The 26,606-nt window shown below is 40.4% G+C and overlaps 1 protein-coding gene across 19 annotated transcripts in view; it reads left to right on the forward strand.

The window, feature by feature from the left end:
* Positions 1 to 26,606, forward strand: part of TENM3 (teneurin transmembrane protein 3) — a 949,896-nt gene that overhangs the window by 839,705 nt on the left and 83,585 nt on the right. For all 19 annotated transcript variants that reach the window (XM_075258516.1, XM_075258530.1, XM_075258522.1 and 16 more), the window contains 5 exons: positions 3,490 to 3,706; positions 8,939 to 9,058; positions 13,971 to 14,232; positions 21,915 to 22,182; positions 26,012 to 26,155. In XM_075258516.1, the coding sequence (XP_075114617.1) occupies positions 3,490 to 3,706; positions 8,939 to 9,058; positions 13,971 to 14,232; positions 21,915 to 22,182; positions 26,012 to 26,155 (1,011 nt within the window). The remainder of the gene's footprint in view (positions 1 to 3,489; positions 3,707 to 8,938; positions 9,059 to 13,970; positions 14,233 to 21,914; positions 22,183 to 26,011; positions 26,156 to 26,606) is intronic.

Consider the following 26,606-nt stretch of genomic DNA (forward strand, 5'->3'; position numbering starts at 1 on the left):
GAAGTCTAGGGCAAAGTTTAGATTATTCTATAAATCTCTGATTATATTACTGCCAGTACCTTCTGCTGGGAAATATACACATCATTAAGGTGTTTATCATGGAAAACAGAGAATCCAAGAATTCCGACAAATCCTCCTTGCTCTGCTACTTTGTAAACTAATGGATCTTGAGAAGAGATTTGTGATAAGTAACTCATACAGTATGGTGGACTTAAAGGGGACTTGTCATCAAGTACAAAATGCTAAGCTACATCTCATTGCTTCTTTGTCCCTGATCAATTTGTCATTTTGTTTTTACCATCCAGCCCCCATAAAGGTACATTTAATTTAGATTTTGGTCTCCCGGGAGTGGTAACTTTTACTTTCATACAGCACTCCGAGAAATACCCGCAGAGAGAAGTTACTGCCCACTTTAAGAATAAGAGTTCATTTACATATTACCTTCTGGGGCCAACTACTTTTGAATGGGTGGACAAATTTAAAAAAAAAATGCCATTTTGATCAGGGGCAAAAAGAGAATCATATGAAATATTATATTGTTTAGCATTTTGTACTTGTTGACAGATCCCCTATAACAAAGCCTGTCCAAGTGAAACCCCCTCTCTGGCAAAAAAAAAATACGCCTACTGTCCACGCTATACTGACCAAACATGTAGCAATATTTTAGCCATAAGCTATACTGAACCAGAATTGCTCCATGTAAGATTTATGATAAGATATCAGACCAGAGGCAGACAAAGACATCAGAAGACCCATGTGCAAGAATAGTACATTGGCATTGAATAGTTTAGCATCGAGTGCTCCCTTATGACTCTTTAACAACCCACAAATGATTGTGAACCAAGAAATTCATTACCTTAATCCCTTATATAGGAAGATGGTTTTAAGGAGAAAGGAGGTCCCCAGGGTCCCCTTACTTGCTAGTCCTATGTGCAGCATATGTGTCCGCCCATGCATCTGACCATGATTGTCCCCTATTAATATTAAAAACTCCCCATATGACTGTGATGACACCTTGCCATTGAGTAATAGTTTTCCCTTCTCTAAATTATTGTTGAAACAAATACATTTATATGCTCTTATATTCCTATAACTGGCCCATGTAAATGTGCTGCCACTTGGCCAGTCAGACGATAGATTATTGGCAACACATTGTCCTGATGTCAATCAATGAAGCAGTATGGGGCAGAAATGATCTCAATAGTGGTTGTTCCTCCCCCACGTAGTCTGAATCCAATTATGTGGCAATGTAACCTATCAATGTGTTATGTCATCAATCTGCGGTTATCGGTCCCTTCATTGTCCCATCAAGTAAACAGACCTTAACCCCCAGATGCACCTTATCTATTCTTATAATATAGAAGTTGATGGATCATTAGTTTCTATGGTCTATCGATTACTGGATATACATTTGTCAGTAAATAATTTAGACACAACCTTATTAATCTTATTGATGAGATTCCACTTGTAAATGGAGACTTATACAAACATTGTGCTATTGAAAAGGTATAGAAATTAGCTTTCCTCCAGAAGGAAGAAAACTATATGTCAATGGCATCTCACCACCAAGTATTCTAGAGCTTATAATATCAAGAGGATAGAGCCCCATAATTGTTGTATACAGCCTGGTTTGGTTAAAATAAAATTATTTGTAATTTATCTTGTGTATAGGGCCAACATATTCCACACCACATTACAGATATTATCATCATTCACTGTTCCAAATAGGGCTCAAAATCTAAATTTCCTATTAGTATTTCTTAGGAATCTGGCAGGGAACCAGAAACCAACACAAACATGAGGTGAACATAGACAGTCTATGCAGATGTTGTCCTTGGTCGGATATGAACCCATGACCCCAGCTCTGCAATAAAACAGTCCTAAATACTGAGTCTCTGTGCTGATAGTCGTCTTCTTTCTGGAGGAGAGTTAATTTGCAAAAGTTATTTATAAAGTTCTACTAAAATATTTAGAATTTTGTAAAAATTGGATCTCCCATAGTATATTTTTATGGAGTGCTTGTTGCGTTTGCGGTCTGTAAATATCCTCTAATAGTCTAGTATCCGACCCTAATGCTGTATCGTCTACCTTCTTATTGTTTTTAGTCTCATGTGAATGATCCCCTTCCCACACTACAGTGCACACTTGTCTTTCAATACATCCCAGTGGGGTTAAATAAATGGAGTATGAACTAGCAGTCAGCCAGAGCAGTTTCACTTGAGCTCGGTTTGGCCGGGGCGAGTGGCTTGTGTTGGTTATACTAGATAATAGAGGCTACTGACGTGCAGAGACAGAATGAGAAATGTTTTCTCCAGTTATATAGAGCCGGATTCATAACCATCCGTCATTCGCTTGGGCAAGTTGCTGATAAACTCCACACAAAAATAACAAACAGTATGTCCCTGCATCTTGGCTGGTGAAAATGAGATCCTTCCTCTGATTGATGTCAGCAGAGAGGCTTGTAAAAAATGCATTTCCAGCTGATTAGTTCAGAATGTGTCAATCTCATGCAGTTTTTATGACCCACACACTACATGCCAGATGTACATTTGCTTTTTATAAACTAACAAAGATGAATTACTAAATGCTAGTATTTTCCCCCCTGGAACCATACCCCATGATGCCCAGGAGAATAGGTGAACTTTATTTTGTCATAAATCACAGAGTGCTACTTTATATCCCTTTAGGAGACGATATCTAGAGATATTTCATATTGCTTCTTATTTGGCTCCTTGGATTGGATATAGCATATTCCGCCGGTGATATCATGCCGTCAGGGTAGAGAAATGCAGGTGTTATTCTGCCTGACAGATCTTCTGCAGGTACCATTTGATGGCACTCAAAAGATGTCTTCTTATATTTCATGTGAGAGCCGCAGTGCTGTGGTTTCAGGAGATTCTATTATATCTTATTTTTCTAGAGTCTTAATCATCGCAAGGAATATAAGGAATGGGTAGCTACACTTCAGAAATTGAGTTTTAGCATAGAAACATTACTAAGCTAAATTAGCGGGCATATGACAGCTCCACATCAGTCTTGCTGACACAGGCCTGCTGATACTCGTACTGATAACGGTTATTAAACTCTGCACCGTTGCAACATCTAAATCACATTCTAGCAAATGTAAGTGCGGAGGATGTGCTACGGTGGCAGTGTATCAGCGTCTGAGCGAAGACTCACGCTACTGTTTAATCTAATTAAATTCTGCTCCTGGTGAACACAGACACTCCAGCAGATCTCTATGTGTGGTTACGTCGTGTCACATAGGCAGAGATGGAGCATCAAATAGGACCTATCCCCTTCTATCTCGTCTCTTGATAACACGTTTAAAGGTAGCTTAGCTGGCTGCTGGAATCAATTCCCTGACAAATGTTGACGTATTTTCCTAGCTTCGTAGAGGCGCGATGCATGAAGGGGTTAATAATATAAAAAAAAAGATGGTATAATCCTGATGAGTGTGGATTCAATCAAGGTACTTTCTTCTGGCAGATGGCTTAATCGACTGCATGGACCCAGACTGCTGCTTACAGAGCGCCTGCCAGAATCAACCGTACTGCCGAGGCCTACCTGATCCACAGGACATTATCAGCCAGAGCCAGCAGTCACCGTCCCAGCAGGCTGCCAGGTCTTTCTACGATAGGATCAGCTTCCTCATAGGACCTGACAGCACCCATGTCATACCTGGAGACAACCCTTTCAATAAAAGGTAAAGCTGTCATCGGCACTAAAAATGGAACAGCGAGAGATTGATACCCGGTGGGATTCTAAGCTACTTTATTAATGCTTTATTGCTTTACATAGAAACCAATGACATATGTAGGTGTACAGATTATACGTATATAGGCTGACTTTCAGTTTTATAGCAAATCATTTACTTTAGTGCGGAGAAATGATAGTAAATGGAAGAAAAGTTGAGCAAATACAATGAGTTAATCCCTTCGCTGCACAATGAACTGCAATAAATCACAGAAACATGGACCCCAGCTAATTCTTCTTACTCTGACAGTGGGGGATGCATTTACAATTGGTGCCAGTGGCAAAGCAATAGGGATTGAAGTGCACCTGGTCCTGCAGGCCTGGGGCTTAGGCCAAGTAAGAGGACGGCAGTACTGTACTGCCGCCATTGTAATGTGTAATCACATATTGGTAAAGTTACGCAATTGTATATAATGCTGAACCGTGGTCTCTGGCATACTGAGAGTTGTACTTCTATAGTGGATCAGACAGCGTACTGGCATAAAAGACATTAAACCCAAGACTCTGGTTAATCTATTCATTCTGTGGTCCTAAACATCATGACTGGTTTGAGTATAGCAAATGGTCCAGTGGATTGTAAAATCCTTTATACATAGACTATACAAAAACCAAAAATTGTAAGAAATGTGTTTCCCATACATCAAATGAAGTAGTGTCTTTTTAATACAAGTCTGCCATCCCTTATACATCCTTGTTACCTATCAGACACTCACTGGATCATTGTATATGAACATTCAGAAGCTGAGCACTAGATATCGTCTATATAGCAAATAGTAGTAAGCACATACTGTACATCCATCATATAGTCTGCCTTATATACTATATGTGCCATAAATAAGTACTGTTATACTTCTTAGTGACCCTCCAAATGCATAATAAACCCATGTGTGATAAAGGATGCTAAAGAAAATACTAAGATGTCTTGAAGGGCACCCCAGTAAATCGCAGACACGGCATCACTTCTTGTCTAAATTATCATTTAAAGGGAACCTGTCAGTAGGAGATAACACCTCAAACAAGCCTCAGTATCTTATAAAGCAATACACGGAAAAAGTCATCTTATTCAGTATTCTATTTACTTGTCAAGGGGGAGGAGAGTCAACCATTAATATGGTACAGGTAAAATTCACAAGATATCGTCCTTGCATCCTACTACAGTTTTCTAAGTTGCAACCCTGGGAAATTTATGAGGACCATTTCAGCCATTAACAGGGGTTACCTAGAGAGACCCTGACACTATTAGCCCTGATTGGATAGTGGGAGACTATGTAAGCCCCCTCCCCAATGCTGAGAAACTCAACAACACCGAATGATAAAATAAGCTGTTGCAGTAGTGTTATTTTATAGGGAATATAGCTTTTACGGAAACAGATATGTCAGGACAAGTCCACGTAAATGAAGTATTAGACTTGTTATAATCCAGACAAGCGTATGTAGTATGCCCCTGTTACTCACTTCCATAGAATTTCCACTGAATGCGCAAGACTCTGCCATGTCTGCTCCTAATTATGCATTCTTACACCAAGAAAATAATTACAACGCCGCGCGCCCCAAGAGAACGCATTATTTATACACCTGACGTCTTCTTTGATTTTTTTTTTATGTGCTGTTTAACTTCAAGCCTACAATAAGAAGTTTCAGGCGTTGTTTATTCAAATTCTGCCCATCCTCCTCACTCTTTCCGCTCTTCACACATATTTTTCAAAGTCTGCTTGAAAATATCTTCCTATTTTGCTTCTATTGTTTATTTCAACACATTTAGTTCCAGATGTCCTTGCGGCACATTGAATTCCATTCTCGGCCTCTCTACCTCGCAAGGTGCTAATGACATCAGTCTGATATATTCCGAATGTGAAAATCCAATATCTGCAATGCTGAAATGCATACTCTCACAATCACGACGGAATTGTCTCTGACTATTCCTAAGTAGTTATTTTCTAAAGTTTATTTATTTTTTTTTTTCCCCTGCTTTTTCGTCCATTTTATTAATATAAATTGCAAGGAAAACATTCATTATGAAGCTCTGATTTCATAATCCGCCTGACTGGTATTTTACTGAAGCGGTAATGATGTGAAATACAAGCAGTAACTGAGAGCAGGTGCCTTGTGTCCTGCTGAGTGAAGGAAGATGATTTACACTAGAACTCCTGGGTCTAAGGTAATTTAACAGTATTAATGCAGTTAGGCACAGCAGTTGATTAAAAGTTGTTGCACAAATGTTCCTTATTGCCCCCTCTAAATCTTCTCCCTTCCTGTTCCCAGCAGATGTACCAATTGCCGCAAAATTAATTGGAAAGAATACTTTTCTCCATGCAAGTGCCAGATATTTGACATGTCGAAAGCTTGAAGGTTTATTCGTCTGTGAGAGCTTTTATAGCTACTGTAAATGAATGGACTAATCATTTAGTACCTTGCCATTCATTAGGTAATATTAGGCCTTTTAGAGAGAAATAATTCTGCAGGCTTACATCTGCATTACTTGTCAACGTGCGGAAGACTCTTAGTTCCGCTCAAGACGTGACCGGCGATTTTCCTTTTTATTCCTAGGTTAATCATGAGCAGCTGGTTGTCACTGGTGACAATATTCCGTATTGTACTTTGCACTTAGCAGTGCTGGGGTCCTCGAGACTAGGATGGGTAGAGGATGAGTCACAAAATTTGATGACGTAGTTGTGTAGATGGGCACTTTCTATTATTATTTCACTGCGGAGGTGACGGTAGTTAGTTACATAGTACCAAATGTATTTCTAATCCATAATAGGTGACTTTTTAGAACAATTTTCTGGTTCTTCAGTATGGTTTGCACCCACTGATTGGCTTTATGAAAGAGCGCTGCTATACATGAGTTACAATTTACAAGTGCCATGCGTGGTATCACAGTTTGGTCCTAATCCCCTTGAATGAAATGAAGCTATAGGAGGTAATAGCAAGCACCACTGTAACTATATGTAGGAAACTCTGACTGCTAAACAATGAAGATAATCCAGCCCTTGTCAGAGCACTATAGCTGCTTTCTCTGAGCGTTGGAAATACCCAGAAAAGTACTTTTGATTAAATATTAAACACCTGTCCTAAGGATAGACTAAAAAAAGACTAAACTAAAAAGAGTAGTCTTGGCACAACAAACCTTGAATAAATGCCTGGCACGGGTGGTCGTACCTTTGTAGTATATCTTATCAAAGAGAAATACCTCTTTCTGTTATTATCAGGCTTTATGCCTTCTCCCCCTCCTTCTGCTAAATGAGGGGAATAGTGAGCCGGAAATGCAGGAGATAAGAGAAGAGAGGCAGGTATAGACTGAATATCTAGAGCGTAATATCACAACCACACCTGTGACAGAGGACCTTGGGGTAAAGAAGAATCGGGCATCTTTAAATAATTGTTTTCTCAGGGAAGATAAGGTATCTGCCAGTGAGGCTAGGTTCACATCTGCATTGGAGAGTCCACTGAAAATCGGCAGAGAGAAAAATCCTGTACGATGGACCTTTCTCTTTGCCAGTTTCAGTATAAACTTGGCAGATCCCAGTATAGTCTATGGGATTCATGGGTATCGGCAGGTAACTGCTGTGTTAGTGAACTGCCTCTCCATCATCTCGGGTCCCCCAGCGGACCTGAATAACAGAGAGCTCGGCGTAGGTGTGACCCTAGCCTGATTTCCCCCCCCCCCCCCCATTTGGGATTCCAGCATACTCTGGCAAACATCCATGTGCAATGGCAGTGAAGAAGAATAGCTATTGAAGGTATATGGCCGCCTTTAGATGCCTTTTACTTACATGGTCACATATATGTTGGCATGCCCATGAAGTAGGCCCTAACACATTGTTACATAGGCTCCATGCACATAAATGTGTGCTTTGTCAGTGTGCTAGTTGTGTTCTTAATGTATAAACCACCTGCTATTGCATAAATGCATTTCTTCCCCAATTTATTTGAACCCAGAGGCCCGGTAAAACATATTCGCATATCAACCATTACCACTGAGGATGGCCTACAATCAGTTTAGTTTGTATACTAGGTATAACTCATCTAAGTTCATATAGTTAAAGGGGTGGTCCAGTTCATTTTTAAATTAAAATTACAAATGTACATAGTCTTCCCAGGGGTCAGCCAGGGATCAAACAGATTGTCTCTGTGGGGGTGTCCGGTATATCTGACCTTTGACCTGCACTTGAACGATGCAGCCAATCAGTAGCTGAGCATTGATACTCTGTTCAAATGGAACATTACCACTCAGCCACCGATTGGCTACAGAGCTCACATGTGGACAAAAGATCACCAACGGGACTCAGACAGAAACTCTTTGCTGAATCCCTGGCTGAAGAGAGAGGTGAGTATACATATTTTTGTTATTTTAAGACAATTTAATCTCAGATAAACCAGTTTGTCATTGATGGGGTTCCAGAACAGTTATATGGCTAATTATTCGGTCCTTGACACTGTAGACCATGACACGTTCTTGACCATGACTTGTGAGAAACAAGGTCCTTTCTTTGATCAGTAAAATATAGACACTTCATAGAGAGATTAAAAACCCATCTTTGATCTGAATAAAGACAATATTTTGTAGGTCATTAAAAATATTACATGATGTAGATACAATAAAAATTTCAAAAAATGTAGATAAAGTGATTCTCAGTTATGACCCTCGCCCTTGAGGTCATCATAATCTCTACATGCCGGACCCAATGTAATATGGTGAGGATGAGAAACTAGTAACCGCGGTTAAACCAGACTTTCCAGGTTTTGACTGAAGTTGGGCTCTAAAAGAAGAGTTCATGGTTGTTAGTGAGATGATGAAGAAGAAAGTTTCTTGCCTATATTTCAAAGTTTAAGAAATGCAGGCAGTTTCAAGAATATAAAGAAGGTTTTTTCAAATGCAAATGTAGTATTGTGGTTACCTTGTAAGGTTTATATGCAGGGGAACAATGTTTTATTCCCTTCAGCACTGAATAGGAGATAAAAGGTTAATCTGGAAAAGGTTACTTCAGCACAAAGATTTTATTGTGTTTTTCTGCTCCAGCTAGAGGTGCTCACCATTGGGCAGCTTTATGATGTGGGAACTTTACACTGAACCACCTGAGGTAGTGAAGCGGGGAATTATGCCATGAATCACCTCTCAGAAAAGCAAGTGTGTACATAACCTGAAGTCTTCTGTTCTTTCCCTCTCTCTCCCTCTCTGTAGCCTTGCATCTGTAATTCGAGGCCAGGTTCTCACAGCTGATGGAACACCGCTCATTGGAGTCAATGTGTCATTTCTGCATTACCCGAACTATGGATACACGATCACACGCCAAGATGGGATGTAAGTGCATATGCTCATAAATTACAGGGAGTGCACATAATAAAAGTAGAAAATGTCATGTTTTATTACATTGCTCTTTCATTTACAGGAAAGCTTTTTATTATGTAATTATTAGAAGCCCTTACGAAGGCAGACACCTTCAAAGTTTGTGTTATCTTTTATATCGAACTATATGCAGAAATCCGAGTGACCACGTCTTAAATCACATCTCCGTCTACATCTGCACCATATTTCTTCCTAACCAGTAAAATCTCACATGATCTCATAAATAGTTCTCTTCTCAGATTTGTTAGGGCCTCTTCACATCACGTTTACGATCTCCGTTTAATATATACGCAGGAGGTATACAATAAATGGCTGCCTCCAGCTGATGCTATACAGTAACCCCCATCACCCACAGAGTCACATTGTAATAAAATTATAGACCATATAGTGTGCAATTTTTTTTTTACTGGATACCGTTGGTAGAATGGCTTAGTTTACTATTCTATACAAGGAAGAGGAAGTTTGCCAAGGCATTCTGGCAGGTTGTGCTGAAATAACCCAAGTTAATGGTAAACTGTGTATACATTTATAGGTTTTCTAGTGCATACTCTGAACCAGTGGCGTAACTAGGAATGGCGGGGCCCCGTAGCAAACTTTTGACATGCCCCCCCCAACCGACACCAACACTGAAGACCTTGACTAACCCCCTCCTCCGCACACTTTATTATGTCCCTTAGTAAGCCCTGCACACAGTATTATGTCCATTAGTGGCCCCTGCACACAGTATTATGTCCATTAGTGACCCCTGCACTCAGTATTATCCCCCATAGTGGCCCCTGCACACAGTATTATACTCCATAGTGGCCCCTGCATACAGTATTATGTCCCTTAGTGGCCCTGCACACAGTATTATGTCCCATAGTGGCCCCTGCACACAGTATTATACTCCATAGTGGCCCCTGCATACAGTATTATGTCCCTTAGTGGCCCTGCACACAGTATTATGTCCCATAGTGGCCCCTGCACACAGTATTATACCCAATAGTGGCCCCTGCACACAGTATTATGTCCCCATAGTGGCCCCTGCACACAGTATTATGTCCAGGATCGGCAAGTAAATAGGGCCCGTAACGGCGAATTAAAAAAAAAAAAATGCAGCTGTAGCGGCTGTCACCGGGCCCCCTAATGGCCCGGGCCCTGTGGCAGCCACCTCCGCTGCCTCTATGGTAGTAATGTCCCTGCTCTGAACCAACCATACTCATATTATATGGGGTCATGGAGTAACATCAATAGTATCAAAGTCAATTCAATTTGTGAGCATTGTGTGTGTCTACATGCAGAAATGCACAAAGGAAAAGCATTGCTTGCTGTATATCTTGACCAGTATGACTTCAACTCAACTTCACCTCGAACAAGCCACATTTTCCAAAATGTAGAAAAGGAGCCATGGCTGTCATTCATGTTGAGTCAATATTTAATAACATATTAACATAAATTTCAATAAGAATGGATAGCAGTATTGTCAACAATTTATACTTTGATATGCATAGATTTTGGAATGGGCATTCCCATGGTATGCAGTTCTTGATATGTCCCTATCTAGTATTCATGGTTCTCTGGTAATTTGACAACAAACATGACATGGTATGTTAGTTCTACTGGTGGCCATGCACTTTAGATGAACCTCTGCTGAGCCCATCATTTTGGTGGACTATCTAATGTGTTTGGGATATCCTGACTCTCTAGAAAAAAACTACACAGCCCACTCACATGTCTATGGTATCAGATAGGGAATGTGTCTCCAACCTCTGATGTACAGGATGGAGGTGTATACAAACTCACAACATCTAAGTTTAATATCCAGCACATTAAAAAGGTCGGAGTATGGTATAAGTATAACACGTAGCCTTTATTTATCATGTCAGTAAAAAAAGGAAAAAATCTGTGTGAAGGACACAGCTTATGGGCTGTCATGGCATAAGATCCTGACTCCCTCCCTTGAAGGAAATAGATTTTAAACATCTAAAGGAAGATACTAGAGATGAGCGAACACTAAAATGTTCGAGGTTCGAAATTCGATTCGAACAGCCGCTCACTGTTCGAGTGTTCGAATGGGTTTCGAACCCCATTATAGTCTATGGGGAACATAAACTCGTTAAGGGGGAAACCCAAATTCGTGTCTGGAGGGTCACCAAGTCCACTATGACACCCCAGGAAATGATACCAACACTCTGGAATGACACTGGGACAGCAGGGGAAGCATGTCTGGGGGCATAAAAGTCACTTTATTTCATGGAAATCCCTGTCAGTTTGCGATTTTCGCAAGCTAACTTTTCCCCATAGAAATGCATTGGCCAGTGCTGATTGGCCAGAGTACGGAACTCGACCAATCAGCGCTGGCTGTGCTGGAGGAGGCGGAGTCTAAGATCGCTCCACACCAGTCTCCATTCAGGTCCGACCTTAGACTCCGCCTCCTCCGGCAGAGCCAGCGCTGATTGGCCGAAGGCTGGCCAATGCATTCCTATGCGAATGCAGAGACTTAGCAGTGCTGAGTCAGTTTTGCTCAACTACACATCTGATGCACACTCGGCACTGCTACATCAGATGTAGCAATCTGATGTAGCAGAGCCGAGGGTGCACTAGAACCCCTGTGCAAACTCAGTTCACGCTAATAGAATGCATTGGCCAGCGCTGATTGGCCAATGCATTCTATTAGCCCGATGAAGTAGAGCTGAATGTGTGTGTTAAGCACACACATTCAGCACTGCTTCATCACGCCAATACAATGCATTAGCCAGTGCTGATTGGCCAGAGTACGGAATTCGGCCAATCAGCGCTGGCTCTGCTGGAGGAGGCGGAGTCTAAGGTCGGACCTGAATGGAGACTGGTGTGGAGCGATCTTAGACTCCGCCTCCTCCAGCAGAGCCAGCGCTGATTGGCCGAATTCCGTACTCTGGCCAATCAGCGCTGGCCAATGCATTCTATTAGCCCGATGAAGTAGAGCTGAATGTGTGTGCTTAGCACACACATTCAGCTCTACTTCATCGGGCTAATAGAATGCATTGGCCAATCAGCGCTGGCCAATGCATTCTATTAGCTTGATGAAGCAGAGTGTGCACAAGGGTTCAAGCGCACCCTCGGCTCTGATGTAGCAGAGCCGAGGGTGCACAAGGGTTCAAGTGCACCCTCGGCTCTCCTACATCAGAGCCGAGGGTGCGCTTGAACCCTTGTGCAGCCTCAGCTCTGCTACATCAGAGCCGAGGGTGCGCTTGAACCCTTGTGCACACTCTGCTTCATCAAGCTAATAGAATGCATTGGCCAGCACTGATTGGCCAGAGTACGGAATTCGGCCAATCAGCGCTGGCCAATGCATCCCTATGGGAAAAAGTTTATCTCACAAAAATCACAATTACACACCCGATAGAGCCCCAAAAAGTTATTTTTAATAACATTCCCCCCTAAATAAAGGTTATCCCTAGCTATCCCTGCCTGTACAGCTATCCCTGTCTCATAGTCACAAAGTTCACATTCTCATATGACCCGGATTTGAAATCCACTATTCGTCTAAAATGGAGGTCACCTGATTTCGGCAGCCAATGACTTTTTCCAATTTTTTTCAATGCCCCCAGTGTCGTAGTTCCTGTCCCACCTCCCCTGCGCTGTTATTGGTGCAAAAAAGGCGCCAGGGAAGGTGGGAGGGGAATCGAATTTTGGCGCACTTTACCACGCGGTGTTCGATTCGATTCGAACATGGCGAACACCCTGATATCCGATCGAACATGTGTTCGATAGAACACTGTTCGCTCATCTCTAGAAGATACACCACCAGAGATCCTGTTGAGAGTACTTGTATGTGGTAGGTTGGCAGATATTTTAAGTGTCCGATATCTAAGGTTTAAGGCCACCATTATTAATAGCTGAATATTTAGAGAGCTCTGGGAAAGCATTGTAGACCAGCAGTGAACTACAATGATGACATATGGTTTTGCTAGAATGTGATATTCTGCTAGAACATAGCCACTTCAAATAAAAAGAAACTGTTGTGAATACATTATTCACAATATGCGCTACCACCATTGTTTTACCAGCCTGAATAGGACATAACATTGAAAACATCAAAAATTCCATTTAAACAATAGCGTTAGAGGATAATTCAGCCGAGATTGTAATTATTCATGAAAACAGAGCCCCATTTTCTAGAGACGTAACAGATAAGTCCTTTGTGTCCCATAATATTGCAATGGCTTTAAAATTACCCATTAATTTATATACATATTTGATATTTCCTTCCGCAACATCATTGATCCCGCGTCCGTATTTAATTATATGCCACATTTTGATACATGTATTCAATTTAACATTGTTAGTGTGCGGTGAGTTATACATGGTTCAAAATATATGGTCACAAATCCTACCCTCAGGCTGTCTTAAAGTCCCCAGGCTCTTGTTTATATGGGTCTATTCTTGAGGATTGCACATACAATCTGCAACCCGGCTAGTTCCTGGGTATAACTGCACTGCATCCTTTTTCATGTCTCTAGGCTAGAAGTAAGATGATATAAGCAGATAAGTACTAAATTAGAAAATTTGCTGAGATGCTTGTGGTTCTGGGAGCCCTCTGCCAGATGCGATGGAATGAAGTTGGACCATTGTGGCCTGCAAACTGCAAGTCTGGAGTGATTTTCATGTTGATACAATAAAGGTTATCATCTACAGGAAAATAAATCAATATTCTTTAAACCCAACAGAGCTGTTTGGTCGGCGCAACATAGTGTTTTCTTTTATTACAAGCGCTGCATCTGCCAGTTTGGTGTCTCTGCTTCTTTTCATTTGCATTATGATACTTTGTTACTAACAGGAGCTTGTTAGCGTCAGCGTTACTATTTTAGTTTTTATCAAACCTCAGTTCTCTTGTTTATTCCCCCAGGTTTGATCTGGTTGCTAATGGCGGCGCATCTCTTACGCTGATGTTCGAAAGAGCTCCATTTCTCACACAATACCACACTGTCTGGATACCGTGGAATGTCTTTTATGTCATGGATACCCTGGTGATGAAGAAGGAACAGAATGAAATACCTAGTTGCGACCTGAGTGGGTTCGTCAGACCAAACCCCGTCATAGTATCATCTCCTTTGTCGACATTCTTTAGGTCATCTCCCGAGGACAGCCCTATAATTCCTGAAACACAGGTATCAGATTCCACTTTCTATTGCTTTACTATATACAGTGTAAAATTGTCCTTGAGGGACCTTGAGCTGTAGTTACTTTATATAAAATGGGTTGCCTAAGCAGCTGCTCCCTACAAGTATTGTTTGCAGACATCATGTACTTGGCATGGCCAGAAGCATGGAATGCGAAGAACATGGAGTCCATACGAGCTTTGTGCCACCTTGCATTGCTGTGATTGATTATGGCCCCATGCAATCTAGAAATTGTATGGCAACATAATAAACTGGTGTACATGAACCCATGAAGGAGTTGTCTAACCCTATCATTGTAAGATTAAAACAGAAGTAATACTATACAGATCCTCTGCTGTTCTCTTGCTGATACTTCCCGGATCCTCCATTGATCTATGTTTTTTTGGTACCTGTTATTTTCTGTTGAGACAACTTGTGACTGGATGCAATGACCCAGTAGAGTAACAATTCACAACTAAAGCCAGTATCTGGCAGCAGTAGTCATGCGTCTACTCACTACGTCATTGCTGGAGTCTGGTAAACATTGTAGGGGAACTTGACACACATTGGCATGGGAACAACAGGGGATTAGTAAAGCGACTATTACTTCTTATGTTTCTTTATATGATAATCCTCTGTTTAAATAAATTTTCAGGGTTGGAATAATGGAATAGCAATATAAGACAAAGCATGAATTTAAGGCAGCAATGAAGAATGAAGTTGCCTTGCCAAACCATTGGCAGATTATACCTTGTCTTTTCACACTTGGGCTACACCCATTGAAAGACTATAATAGGTTGCTTATAAAACCTAAAGCAGTCATGAAGATTTTTCTCTCCATTAATGCCATTGCATTAGTGAATTGCTGTTTATTCTGTGTATTATAGCTAGTGTTGTTACATTGACTTTTTCTTAAAGTTTCATAGCATAAAGGTAAATGGGTCTCTCCATTATACTTCGAGTCTACACTATGTTAGTTAAATGGTTACCTAGTTACAAGGCTGAAAATAGATAAAGGTCCACCAAGGCCATTCTGTTATATAATAAAGCCATATGCTTTACAGGAATCAGCAAGTACAGGATTTTTAGTTACCACTCCCAATCTCATTTTAATATACATTTTAAGGTAATCCAATGCAGAATTTAACACGACACATAACAAGTATCTTATAAATTACATAATAAATTGGTATATAGGATGAGCATTGACGTCATCAACTTTAATGAAATTGGAAAACACGTTAAAGTCGGGCTTAGATTTGGAGAAAAGTGCTGTCGCTCCCGTAGATATGTAACAGCTTCATTTGTGTCATATGATTCTTTGTTAAAGTGTTTCATAATACAATCCATAACTGTCAGTGCAGGTAAAACATAGTTACAGATGTAGCACACACCAATATAACAATTGGTAACTGCTGTCATCTCGGGAGATAATTGCATTACTGTTATATGCTAATTATCTTTTTTAATCAGCAGATAACATAACAGTAGTGCGTTGTTTTATGTGATGGTGACGCATATTATATTAATATAGGGAACACTCATTACAAGTCACTTGCTTTGTTAAAGTAGTACAAGGAATGGTTTCAATTAAACGTGTGTATATATATATATATATATATATATATATATATATATATATATATATATATATATGAGATTGTTCTGGAAATATATGGCCTGAATGAGAGTACGTCGTAAGGCAGTGTTCACATCTCCATCGGGTAACTCATTTCACTGTTTCATTATAGACACAGAAAACTGGAAATTGTGATGGGACAGATCCATCATATGAGGGACGCAAATGGATCCCAATGGGCCCCATTGAATATGGATCTTGAGAGACCCCCATTTTACTCAACGATAAAGTCATGATTTTTGATGGAATCGGTGACAGAGGCTCCTAGTAGATGTGTGCATAGTCTTACTATTTTGCACCTTCATATAGTCATGTAATCCCTACGCAGCTCCTAATAACCATACGTTTCTGTGATGTTATGGGGCAGTTAGGGACTACAAGGTGGTTGCTTTGAGAAAAAATTCACATAGCCTTATTCAGCATGTATGCAAGCCTGTTGACCAAAGTAGAGAAAAATACTGTAAAAAAAGGCAATGGATTTCACTTTTCCACATTATAGGCAAGGTTTGGTACACTCTGTGAGACTTGTACTAGACTAAACATGTGTAGACAAAGCTATAGCTATTGTAGGCTTTCCTTTACTCAGGTAAAAGGTTTTGTTTGCTGCCCTAACCTTGTATCTACCCACCCTGTCCGAATTAAAGTGTCCTCTTGCTGCCCCTCTAGCACATACTCTAGTAGCCCCTTCAGCTATTCCCTTGTGTGCAGGACAGAGAGAGGGAGGTGAATAATCAATGGTGGCCCTTCATAGTAACCTTCCTATTGACTGCATGTAGCCAAGCATGGTTTTGCACCATGTTGTGGTAGATTTCTGATATTGGCATTAATATGTATGTTTTTGTAAATGGTTTTCCACCATTACTTTTTATGACATATCAATAGATGATATATATATATAAAACATTGATTTAGAGAACAGACCATTGAAATCAATGTACAGTTTGTTATGGTGGGGAGAAATAACATCTTTATTCTTAACGAAGTATACTAGTATATTTGTAGGTTAAAAAGCATGAATTCAGTTTTTCAATACAACATTGCTGCCTGCATTTCCATTTGGATCTATGGATGTAAGGGCTTAGCAATAGCTACCAGGCCCTGGACACTGAAGGGTCCCAAAGATTGATCTGCCAAATAAAATGTACCACTATTCTATGGCACAAGGTAGGGGCCACATTACAGATTTTACTTTGGGCCCTAATGTCTACCTGTTACTAAAGGGTTTCATAGTAAGGAACCCAACACCCCCCCCCCCTTCAGGTTTACATGATCACAGTATATTCAGGAAATAAAGCTGATATGGGTTTCCAACTGAAGTTATTGGACATCATTGCATGGACATTTACATGGAACCTAGCTATGTACATTGTAATGAATCCTTGTACCAAACTTACACATAGTAAGGTCACGCAGTTAGTAATAACAGAATTTTTTGACTTTGTTTTTTATCTGTTTTCTTTTTTTTTTTTTGCTGTTTGCTCGATCTTTACCTCTTTTAAATATACTGTAACAGAACAATCTGAAAGGCTGTAATTTCTCTTTGGAGTTTTCACAGACTTTAGACAGCTTTCATTCCCGCATCTATAGTTATTGCTTTCAGGATATAAGATCTACCTTCAAAAGAAGCAGTCAAACTGTGACAGTTCTATGCCATACACCAGGACAATTTACAAGTGAAATCCGGCTCTCATTACCGAACCCGCTCATGTGACTGATGTTAGCCAATGATAAGCCACCCCTCGTGAACACATACTTGCACTCAGCACGCTTGACTGTTCATAAAGTGCACCCTGTCTGTGAGCAAATTCTTTTATTCCATTTTGCAGAAAGATCACAGGGGAAAATGAAAAAGTCAATCTTACATTTCAAAGATTCTTTAAACATAAATACAACAAAGTGAAAGATACTGTGGAGATGTCGAACCATGTGCCAGCTCATCGCAACCATAGCTTGGCACTGATAGCCTTTTTTCCCAGTATAGAATAGGAATATCAAGACATACAGACTGTTTCTTCCGAATAATGATCATAGTCATATGTGTATAAGTAGAAATGTGCGGTATCCCATGGCCACCAACCAACTGACCCTTCTATAGCAATCTGATTAAAGCTAATTGCTGTTTAATTACTAGGGGTTAATGTTTACGGAGCTGCCAGCAGCTGAAAGTAAGAGAAGACTTGGCCACTGACCAGTAGCATCTAATCTCATAATGGGTGGTATCGTCTGAGTAGGCCTTTGGGTACTGTGATTCCCATCACACTTGCTAAACTTGGCCATAATGTAGTCTTATGCATTGTAAACGCTCTATAACAGTAAATAGTTCTTGTTTCCCGTAAACCCATCATGAGAGCACGCTTGCATTGATTGTACAGAAAGGGTTACCAATGCTGCCTCATCCTATTCTATGGAGAGCCACCGACTAGGTATCCATGAAGCCAAGGACACAGTAAGCTATATGAGTAGCAATTGTCTGGAACATGACAAAAAACATACACCCGCTGAACCGTAACATAGTCATGGTCACCAGGCTCATTGATGCACATATTAAACAAAGGCTAACCGTCTGGTTCAGTCCCACAGAATAGCTAATCTAGTGCATAAGGCTGAAAAGGTTAATGGTGGGTATGGTAGAAAAGTGTCAAAATGCGTAGTGCGTCACTGTTTTAAGGATATGAAGCTGCATATTCATGTGGACGTTACTTTGACACCACTTAATCCATATAACAATTTATTTACCTTGCCACACAGCAAAAATTGTTCAAAAGTGGTTTCAGGAACATAACAAAACGTTCAAGGTGTTGCTATGACTTCCATGAGTCCATAGATCTCAATTCAACTGAGCATCTGTAGGATGTGCTATAAAAACAAGCCTGATGAAGGATAGGTCATCAGTATGTGCTCTCTGGGGTTCCGCACTTGAACCTCGCAAAGATCAGTGTGCCAGGTTGTGCAGCATCTCTGTCCACTTCATGGCGGTCGTTCTGGGGAATAAAGCAGCCTGTGCACACTCCTAGTCCACTGTGCCAGCTTCTGGTGCCTAAAGGCTGCCAGAACAGCTGATCTTTGTGGGATCAGGTGTCGAATCTCCCCAGGTCGCGTATTGATGACCTATTTAGGTCCAGAAAACCCCTTTAAGTCTAAGTCTATGAGGGATCTATGAAATCGAATGCCCTATAGATGCAAAATGGCTGTAAAAAAAACGGATGTTGTATCCGTTTTTTAACGTACGTTTCTTTTTGTTAATGTATGTGTGAACATAATCTAATAGGACTAAAAGAATCTGCCTTTATCTTGATACCAGATACCACAGGACACATTTAGAGGTCTTGTGGAGTCCAAACTTCAACAGGTTAGGGTTACTTTGTTGGCAGAAGGGGACGTGCACAGTATGAGGCAGGCGGTTTAATTATTTTACCCAATTGATGTATGTTTTCTCCTGAAACTGATCTCAGCAACAGAATATATGCAAGGATCTAACATCTGTGTACAACATTCCAGTATACAAACATTGTATCCATCCATCAACGCCCACTCCCATCTTCCTGCACCTCCAAAATCAGCAATATGGGACCAATTATAGCAGATAATATATTAGGAAATTTGAGCATCTAATGTTCTGCTATTTGAGTTAAAGTTATAGATTCCAGAGGAATCCGCAGTTGGCATGCACTATAGTCTTCATAGTAAATTATTTCTAACATACTCCCAAAAATAAGTCACTGCGCGATGTCATGGCATGTGCACGCCTGTTCACCTTTATCTTGTGTTCACTCCAATCCCCCTCTCTTCAGCTTCAGTTTCCTTTTCCCTCTAAAGTGAAAGGATAGTCCAGGCGTTGTCGGGTGTCATTATATGTATGTATATTTTTTTTTATAAAACAACTGTAGGGGAAATCTACAGACTACAGGCAGCTGTTTTATTTAAGATCCGACAGCGAGATGAAAACCTGACAAATGAAAACGCTCGGTCATAAAATGTGCGAATGACATAGGAAAGCACACTCTCCCTGCCAAAATATTCCAATAAAAAGGAATGTTTGAAAGCTCTCCCATGGGAACCCTCCCAATTCTTATTTTGTGCACTTGGCTATGCATATCAAACAAGCAGCGCTTGGTGGCTTAGCAACTATAAATGCTAGTCTTCTTTGTGTAGGAATCTTATTATAGATTGTAATCCTGTCATTGCGGCTCGCAGTGAAATAAAGGTGATTGCTTTAGTTGCCAGATCTGAGTACGTAAAAGTCTGAAATCTCCATGACTAATGACTGCACAGAACCTTCAATCATCAAACTGTAGTTAAAATGTCTGTCACTTTCCCATTTGGAAAAGCCAAACCTTTTGCAACAGAGCAGCGATAACGGAGTGAGCAATGTGTGGGAGCCTTTTATGTATCCTCTACATGAAAAGAAAAGCAATAAGTAACCCAGTCTAGTTTGATAATATAACCGACACATATATCACATACAGGGGAACATCATCAAAGCCGACAGCTTTATAGAGGAGATAAGTTGTTCAGTTAGCTAAAATCATTTGGCATAATTTACAGTGATGAGTCACAACTGGTACATTCAACGTGTCAAAATGGCTGCTAAGCACCGAGCCAGCCGAGGCAAAAACACATTTCTTAATTATGTTCATATGCTAAATGCCTTCCAGGATATAACATTTCAAGAACCTGTAATACCATTCAGATGTTATATGACACGATGCGGCATTGTTACTGAGGTCCCTAAAATTGGGTGGGTTAAGCACCCTTTACCGTATCATAAAACAGCTGGCCTATAAGTGACGGAGTAGTAAGCCCGAGTGTAAGAGTAAGACACGATTGCTAGGATTAAATAATGTTATTAGGCTGAGGCCGCACGTCGCAGAAACACAGCAGATTTTGTTGCGATTTGTTGTGCTAAAGCCAGGAGTGGACTGAGCAGACATGAGAAGTATAAGAACTTCCTTTTATATTATTTTACATTCCTTCTGTAGCCACAGCTTTGGTTAAAAAAACGCAGCAATATATGCAACAAAAAAGCTGCTTTTCTGCCACGTGGAACCTCAGCCTAACTATATTTTCATCATTGAATACTCTCTTGGTTGTTTATTTTTAAACCTGACTTGCAGCCTGTGTTATAGCCCAGATGTACCTTTAGGGCGTTTCTGACAGTCTAGCTGGGCTGTGAAGAACGCCCCGCCTGACTGTACTGTCCATAGCGCTGTACTGTCACCCTCTCCTCCTGACAGTTCTCACCCATAGACTAATACTGGGGAAGAAGTGCGTTCCTCACCATTCAGTGTGATTCCTGGGTGGTAAGGAATGTCCCCTCTGACAGTACAGTGCTATGGACAGTATTACCAGGAGGGGCATTCCTCACAGCCCACCTAGACCATCAGGAACACCCTCATGAAGGTGAAGAGACATCGGTAAGGGCATCAATATGTTTTGCACCGGGGCAAATAACAGGAAAGCCGACAGTGCACTGAATAGTGGTATATAAAACCGTATGTGCCTGAGTTCATGAAAGGTCCTCTTTAAAAGGGATTTCCAGATCTTTGAGATTGATGACCTGTCCTTATGATAGGTCATGAACATCAGATCGGTGAAGGTCTGACAGGACCCTCGCTGCTCAGTTGTTTGAAGAGAGAACAGCATTTGGATGAACTCCATGACCTCTTCACTGAATACCATGCACAGCACCACAAATTCTGTAAAGACAGTGCTTAGTATTGCAACTCAGCTCAGATCACTTTAATGGACTGAGTTACACACAGACCACATGAGAAGCAAATGTGGCAGCAGCAGCCTGGAGGAGACCCTGCCACTTTGAGCTTATGATCTATGGGGGTCCTGAGTATCGGACCCCAGTGTATCAGCTATAGATTAACTATCCTAAGGATTGGCCATCAATATTTAACTCCCAGAAAACCTGCGTAAAATCAGATAAGTGATGTGTTTATCAGCCTTTTTATCAATTTTTTTTTTTTTTGCAATATCCATTTTGCCTAATAATTCTTATATTGTTCTTGTTAAAATGAATTATTTTCTCTTTTTCTAATATCAGGTACTCCATGAAGAAACAACCATTCCAGGCACGGATCTGAAACTATCCTATCTAAGTTCAAGAGCAGCAGGCTATAAATCCGTTCTTAAAATTACAATGACCCACGCTGTAATACCCTTCAATCTAATGAAAGTTCATCTTATGGTGGCGGTAGTCGGAAGACTTTTCCAGAAATGGTTTCCAGCCTCCCCTAACCTTTCTTACACCTTCATTTGGGATAAAACGGATGCCTATAACCAGAAAGTGTATGGATTATCTGAAGCTGTCGGTATGTATTTCTATTCTAATTATATAGTAATATTTATTTTAGGAGCTGTGTCAAGCGGAGGGTGATTTATGGCCATGTACAGCGGAAGGCTGGCTTTGCTGCTGGATGTGCATTCATCTTCTTCTTAAGCAGCACTTTAAATATTTCAGTGACATTTCATTTTGTAGAAATCTGTGTCATTGAATCTCACACACTGGTGTTTAACTGGATGGTTTATAGCTTACTCTTACTTACAGCAGGTTACATATCATTCTGTCCAAAGAAGCGCAACACGGCCACATCATGCAACTGACTTGGAGAAAGGGCCATACCCCTTTAACATTGAGTATTAAGAAAAACCTGTGCATGAGCCCCCTCTGTTGCATCTGCAAGTAGTGGGTTGAGAAATTGTACCAAGGGTTATAGAATGGGAAAATAAATCCAAGCACTTCAGTCTGAAGTTGCAAAATCTAGCAATGTAATACTGGCCCTGTTTTCTATAAATGCCATTGATTATGTCTTATATAATGCCAACAAATTTAAGGAGGATCTGTAGAAAATGCTAAATAACATACGACATTGGATTCTCGACGTGCTCCTAATCAACTTCATCCAAAATCCATCCACCCATTCAAAAGATACGGCTCCTGGAAAATTACATGTAAACTAGCTCTTATTTTCCATGAGGACAGGCAACTTTTATTTTCTTATTCGGTGACGTTCTCTTTAATTTACATGGAGCAACCAAAAAATTCTGATATTATTATGGTGGTATTATTTGTTTATGTTGCTTATATAGTACCAACATATTCCACAGTTGACATTTATATCAGTCACAGTTGCCAATAGGGCTCACAATCTTAATTTCCGTATGGTAGACGCACTGGATGTAACAAGAGGGCAGTGGTGTAACTAAAGTCTTGTGGGTCCCAGTGCAATCTTTTGTTCGAGGCCCCCTACCTCATCCCTGCAGCAAATTCTTGATAGTGATAGTTAAGGGTACTAAGTAATCAACCTTAGTGGGTTTAGGGTAATCTGTGAGTCTCCTTGTCTTATGGGCCAGATGGAATCTCAATACTGATGCCAGGGCTTATGGGTGCCCTAAGGCTCCTGGGCCCTGGTGTGACTGCCACCTCTCAAGTAACGCCCCTGCTAGAGGGGTTGCATAGGTTGCAGCTATTCAGGGCCTAGAAGTCAAGTGGGATAAGGCTGGATAAACTTATTTCCTCTCTTGGCAGTGTGTGCATCATAAATGTATTACCCCTGAATAAAGGTGCCCTGGACTGAGTATTATGGTACACAGTCTTCCACTGTCTGAAAGGGAAAATTAACCTTTTTAATACAAAAAATGATAGTTGGTCAGTGGCTTATAGTCAAAGAATTTTATGGGGTGGACTGTGGCACAAAAGTGGGCATGATTACTATGTGTGGCACCAACAGGGGAATGATGGGATGCTTGTGTGCACAGACATGTTGTGAACAAGTCTTCATGGTGCTCTGGACCTAACTAGAGAATGGAAGAGAAATGTAAATACTGCCATAATGTATGGATGTGACACAGCTGATGGTGGTGAGCATTTGTGCCAGGGTATTGTGCCCTTGCTCAGACACACACTAACCAATCAGTATTTCTTTGCTGTGTTGGAGGTGTACTCAGTAAGACCCACACAAACATGGTGAGAATATACAAACTCTATTATCATGTCCTTAGTTGGATTCATACACAACCCATTACTACAAGACAACAGTGCTAACCACTGAACCACCATGCTCAGGTAACTACTTTCATCTACTGTCTTCAGCACCTACTAGATGTATAAATTCTCCACCTGACACAGGAACCAATGATCCCTACTACTGCAAGGCAGCTGAGCTGAATCCACCATACAGTCTATGGCATTGAACCATCTGTACAAGCTGTTAGACAAAAGCGTGTGCTCTGCCAACTGAGTATTATAATCACAGGCAATAATGGGATCACAGAGGTAATGAATCAATCTATTGGTGAGAAAAACTGAACATCCATATAAACTCCCATTAATATTGTTGTGAAGAAACAGCTGAAATATTCAAGGCAGACTACAAATCTTAGGATCACAGCTCCTGCCATTAAGGAGCAAACTGCTGTCCCTGATGATTGAGGTGTGATGCTCTGATGAACCTGTATCCTGAAGCAATGGAGATTAACCAGGCAGAAGCAGCGGGAGTGAGAGATGACGAGACTGGCGCAGCTCATGACATGCTTTAACTAGGGGAAATATGTAAAAACACTGCAGGGAAGCGGCAATTCTTCACATAAGGTGTTATAGAATTCAAGGTGTTTGCATAGAATATTATCTGGGATTTCGGTTGTCAATGTTTTTTTTTATCAGAACTTAAAAAAGCTAAACAATTTAAGCTTGGAGAAGAAATGTTAACCATATGCTAATACCTAGCATGCGGCATTATACTTCTGCATCAGTCAAAGTCTCGATAGTAGCTGGCGCCTTATAAAAGTATGGCCTTTTCTGTTCAAAGACTCTCTGTCCAAGAAGTTTTACTTAAACTTAAACTGTTCTATTTTTTTTGCTTGCTGACAATGTCATAATAGAGGTAGGGAACTTTCAGCTCTCCATCTGTTGCTAAACTACAACTCCCAGCATGCATACTTGCTCTGCTGTTCTTGGAACTACCATGGAAGGGAATGGAGCATGCTGGGAGTTGTAGTTTCACAGTAGCTGGAGAACCGAAGGTTCCCTACCCCTGCTGAAGGTTTCATTAGGATGGTTAACTTGTTTCTTTATTTAAGTTTAAAAAAATCATTAAAAATAATAAATCTAAGAAGCTACTAAAGATATTTTAAGTAAATTTCCAACCTTGCAACCAATTTTTCTGTATACAGCCCCATGTGTCATGCTACAGTCATGTTTAACTCCTTTCCATCTGACTCCATGCAGACAAAGCTATATGTTGAATATGATAAAGCAAGGGAAGCTGAGCTTTGCTATATATAGCTTCGTATAATTTGGAGTACATTTTCTATCTAAAAAGTAGAGTAAATCCTGCTGTGACTTCTATAGAGGAAGTGAGAGTTCAGTTACCCTGCCCACATACACAGGATCTTTCACCGTGATAGAAGGAGAGCTGTCAATCATCCTGTGTTGGTGGGGTAATCAGGACTCTCACGGTCTCTCCTAGGAGTCCTGTTAGAGATATGAGTAGTGATCTTGCTGACTATGATACGTTGACTCCTATGCATACAGCTGAGTTCATTCCGAGTACAACGGCCAATGCGTGGACCGTTTTCCATGTACAGGACTCGGTTGTGTACAAGGATCCTTAGGATTTACTCTGCTTTTTACTTACATTCTATATATATATTGCAAAGCTCTGCATTGTCGTATTCTCAGACAGAGCAGCAAAAACCTCATAACAGCGATTTTCAATTTTAGCCTTTACAGAGAAACAGAAACCGAACATTACTTTGAACTATATAATCTGGTAATTAATATATTTCATTAAATATACCAATTTGTGGCTTTAAACTAAAATATATCAGTTTACAAAGTGTAAATGAAGCCACTAACTGAAGCCACTAACTCTATGGTTGTAAATGGAGCACTCTGATGATATTACTTGTATGATCCACTCTCCGTATGTTATACTGCCTCGTATTTGTTTCATTACCTCTATAAAGAGGGTTCCAGTTTATAAATGATAGGTTATTATACAACTAATGTATGCATGTATAACACAGCTAGTAATTATGACATTGAAGGATTTAATAGGAGCTGCAAAACATGGATTTCTATGTATTAAATATAGCTATAGCAGTAATCCTGTAATTGTGTTCACTCTGATTTGGTTGCAGTATCTGTTGGGTATGAATATGAGTCGTGTCTTGACCTGACACTGTGGGAGAAAAGAACAGCTGTTTTGCAAGGCTATGAGCTGGATGCATCAAATATGGGTGGCTGGACCTTAGATAAGCATCATGTATTGGATGTCCAGAATGGTAAGTTTTTTTATGTCCTTTATGTCCTTTCAAAGATACTTCATTGCAGACAGATGGCTTTGATGTCCTTTGATGATTCCTTTGATGTCTGATTTTTAATGATATGTGCATTTATTTTTCTTAAACCAATGGTTCTCAAGTTATTTTAGCACAAGGAGCCTTAAAAATGCCACAGACCTTATTAAAGTCTAGACTGTGTTGGCTCAGACTATGCCGGGAGATCTTTGTAACAGTACACATGAAACAATGGCATGAGCGTTAATCTGAGGCTCCAAACAAGTAGTATTAGATATCTAATACCTGAGAATCTCTGATCAATGCCTCTTTTAACCCTTTCCCGCTGACGACACTTTTTGATTTTTGTTTTTCATTTTTAACTCTCTCTCTTCCAAACATCCAAATTTTTTTTTTTGTCTCTGCTCTCATGATGAATTTTTCTTCATGATGCTCC

Source organism: Leptodactylus fuscus, chromosome 1 (genome assembly GCF_031893055.1).
Source record: "Leptodactylus fuscus isolate aLepFus1 chromosome 1, aLepFus1.hap2, whole genome shotgun sequence".
NCBI lineage: Eukaryota > Metazoa > Chordata > Amphibia > Anura > Leptodactylidae > Leptodactylus > Leptodactylus fuscus.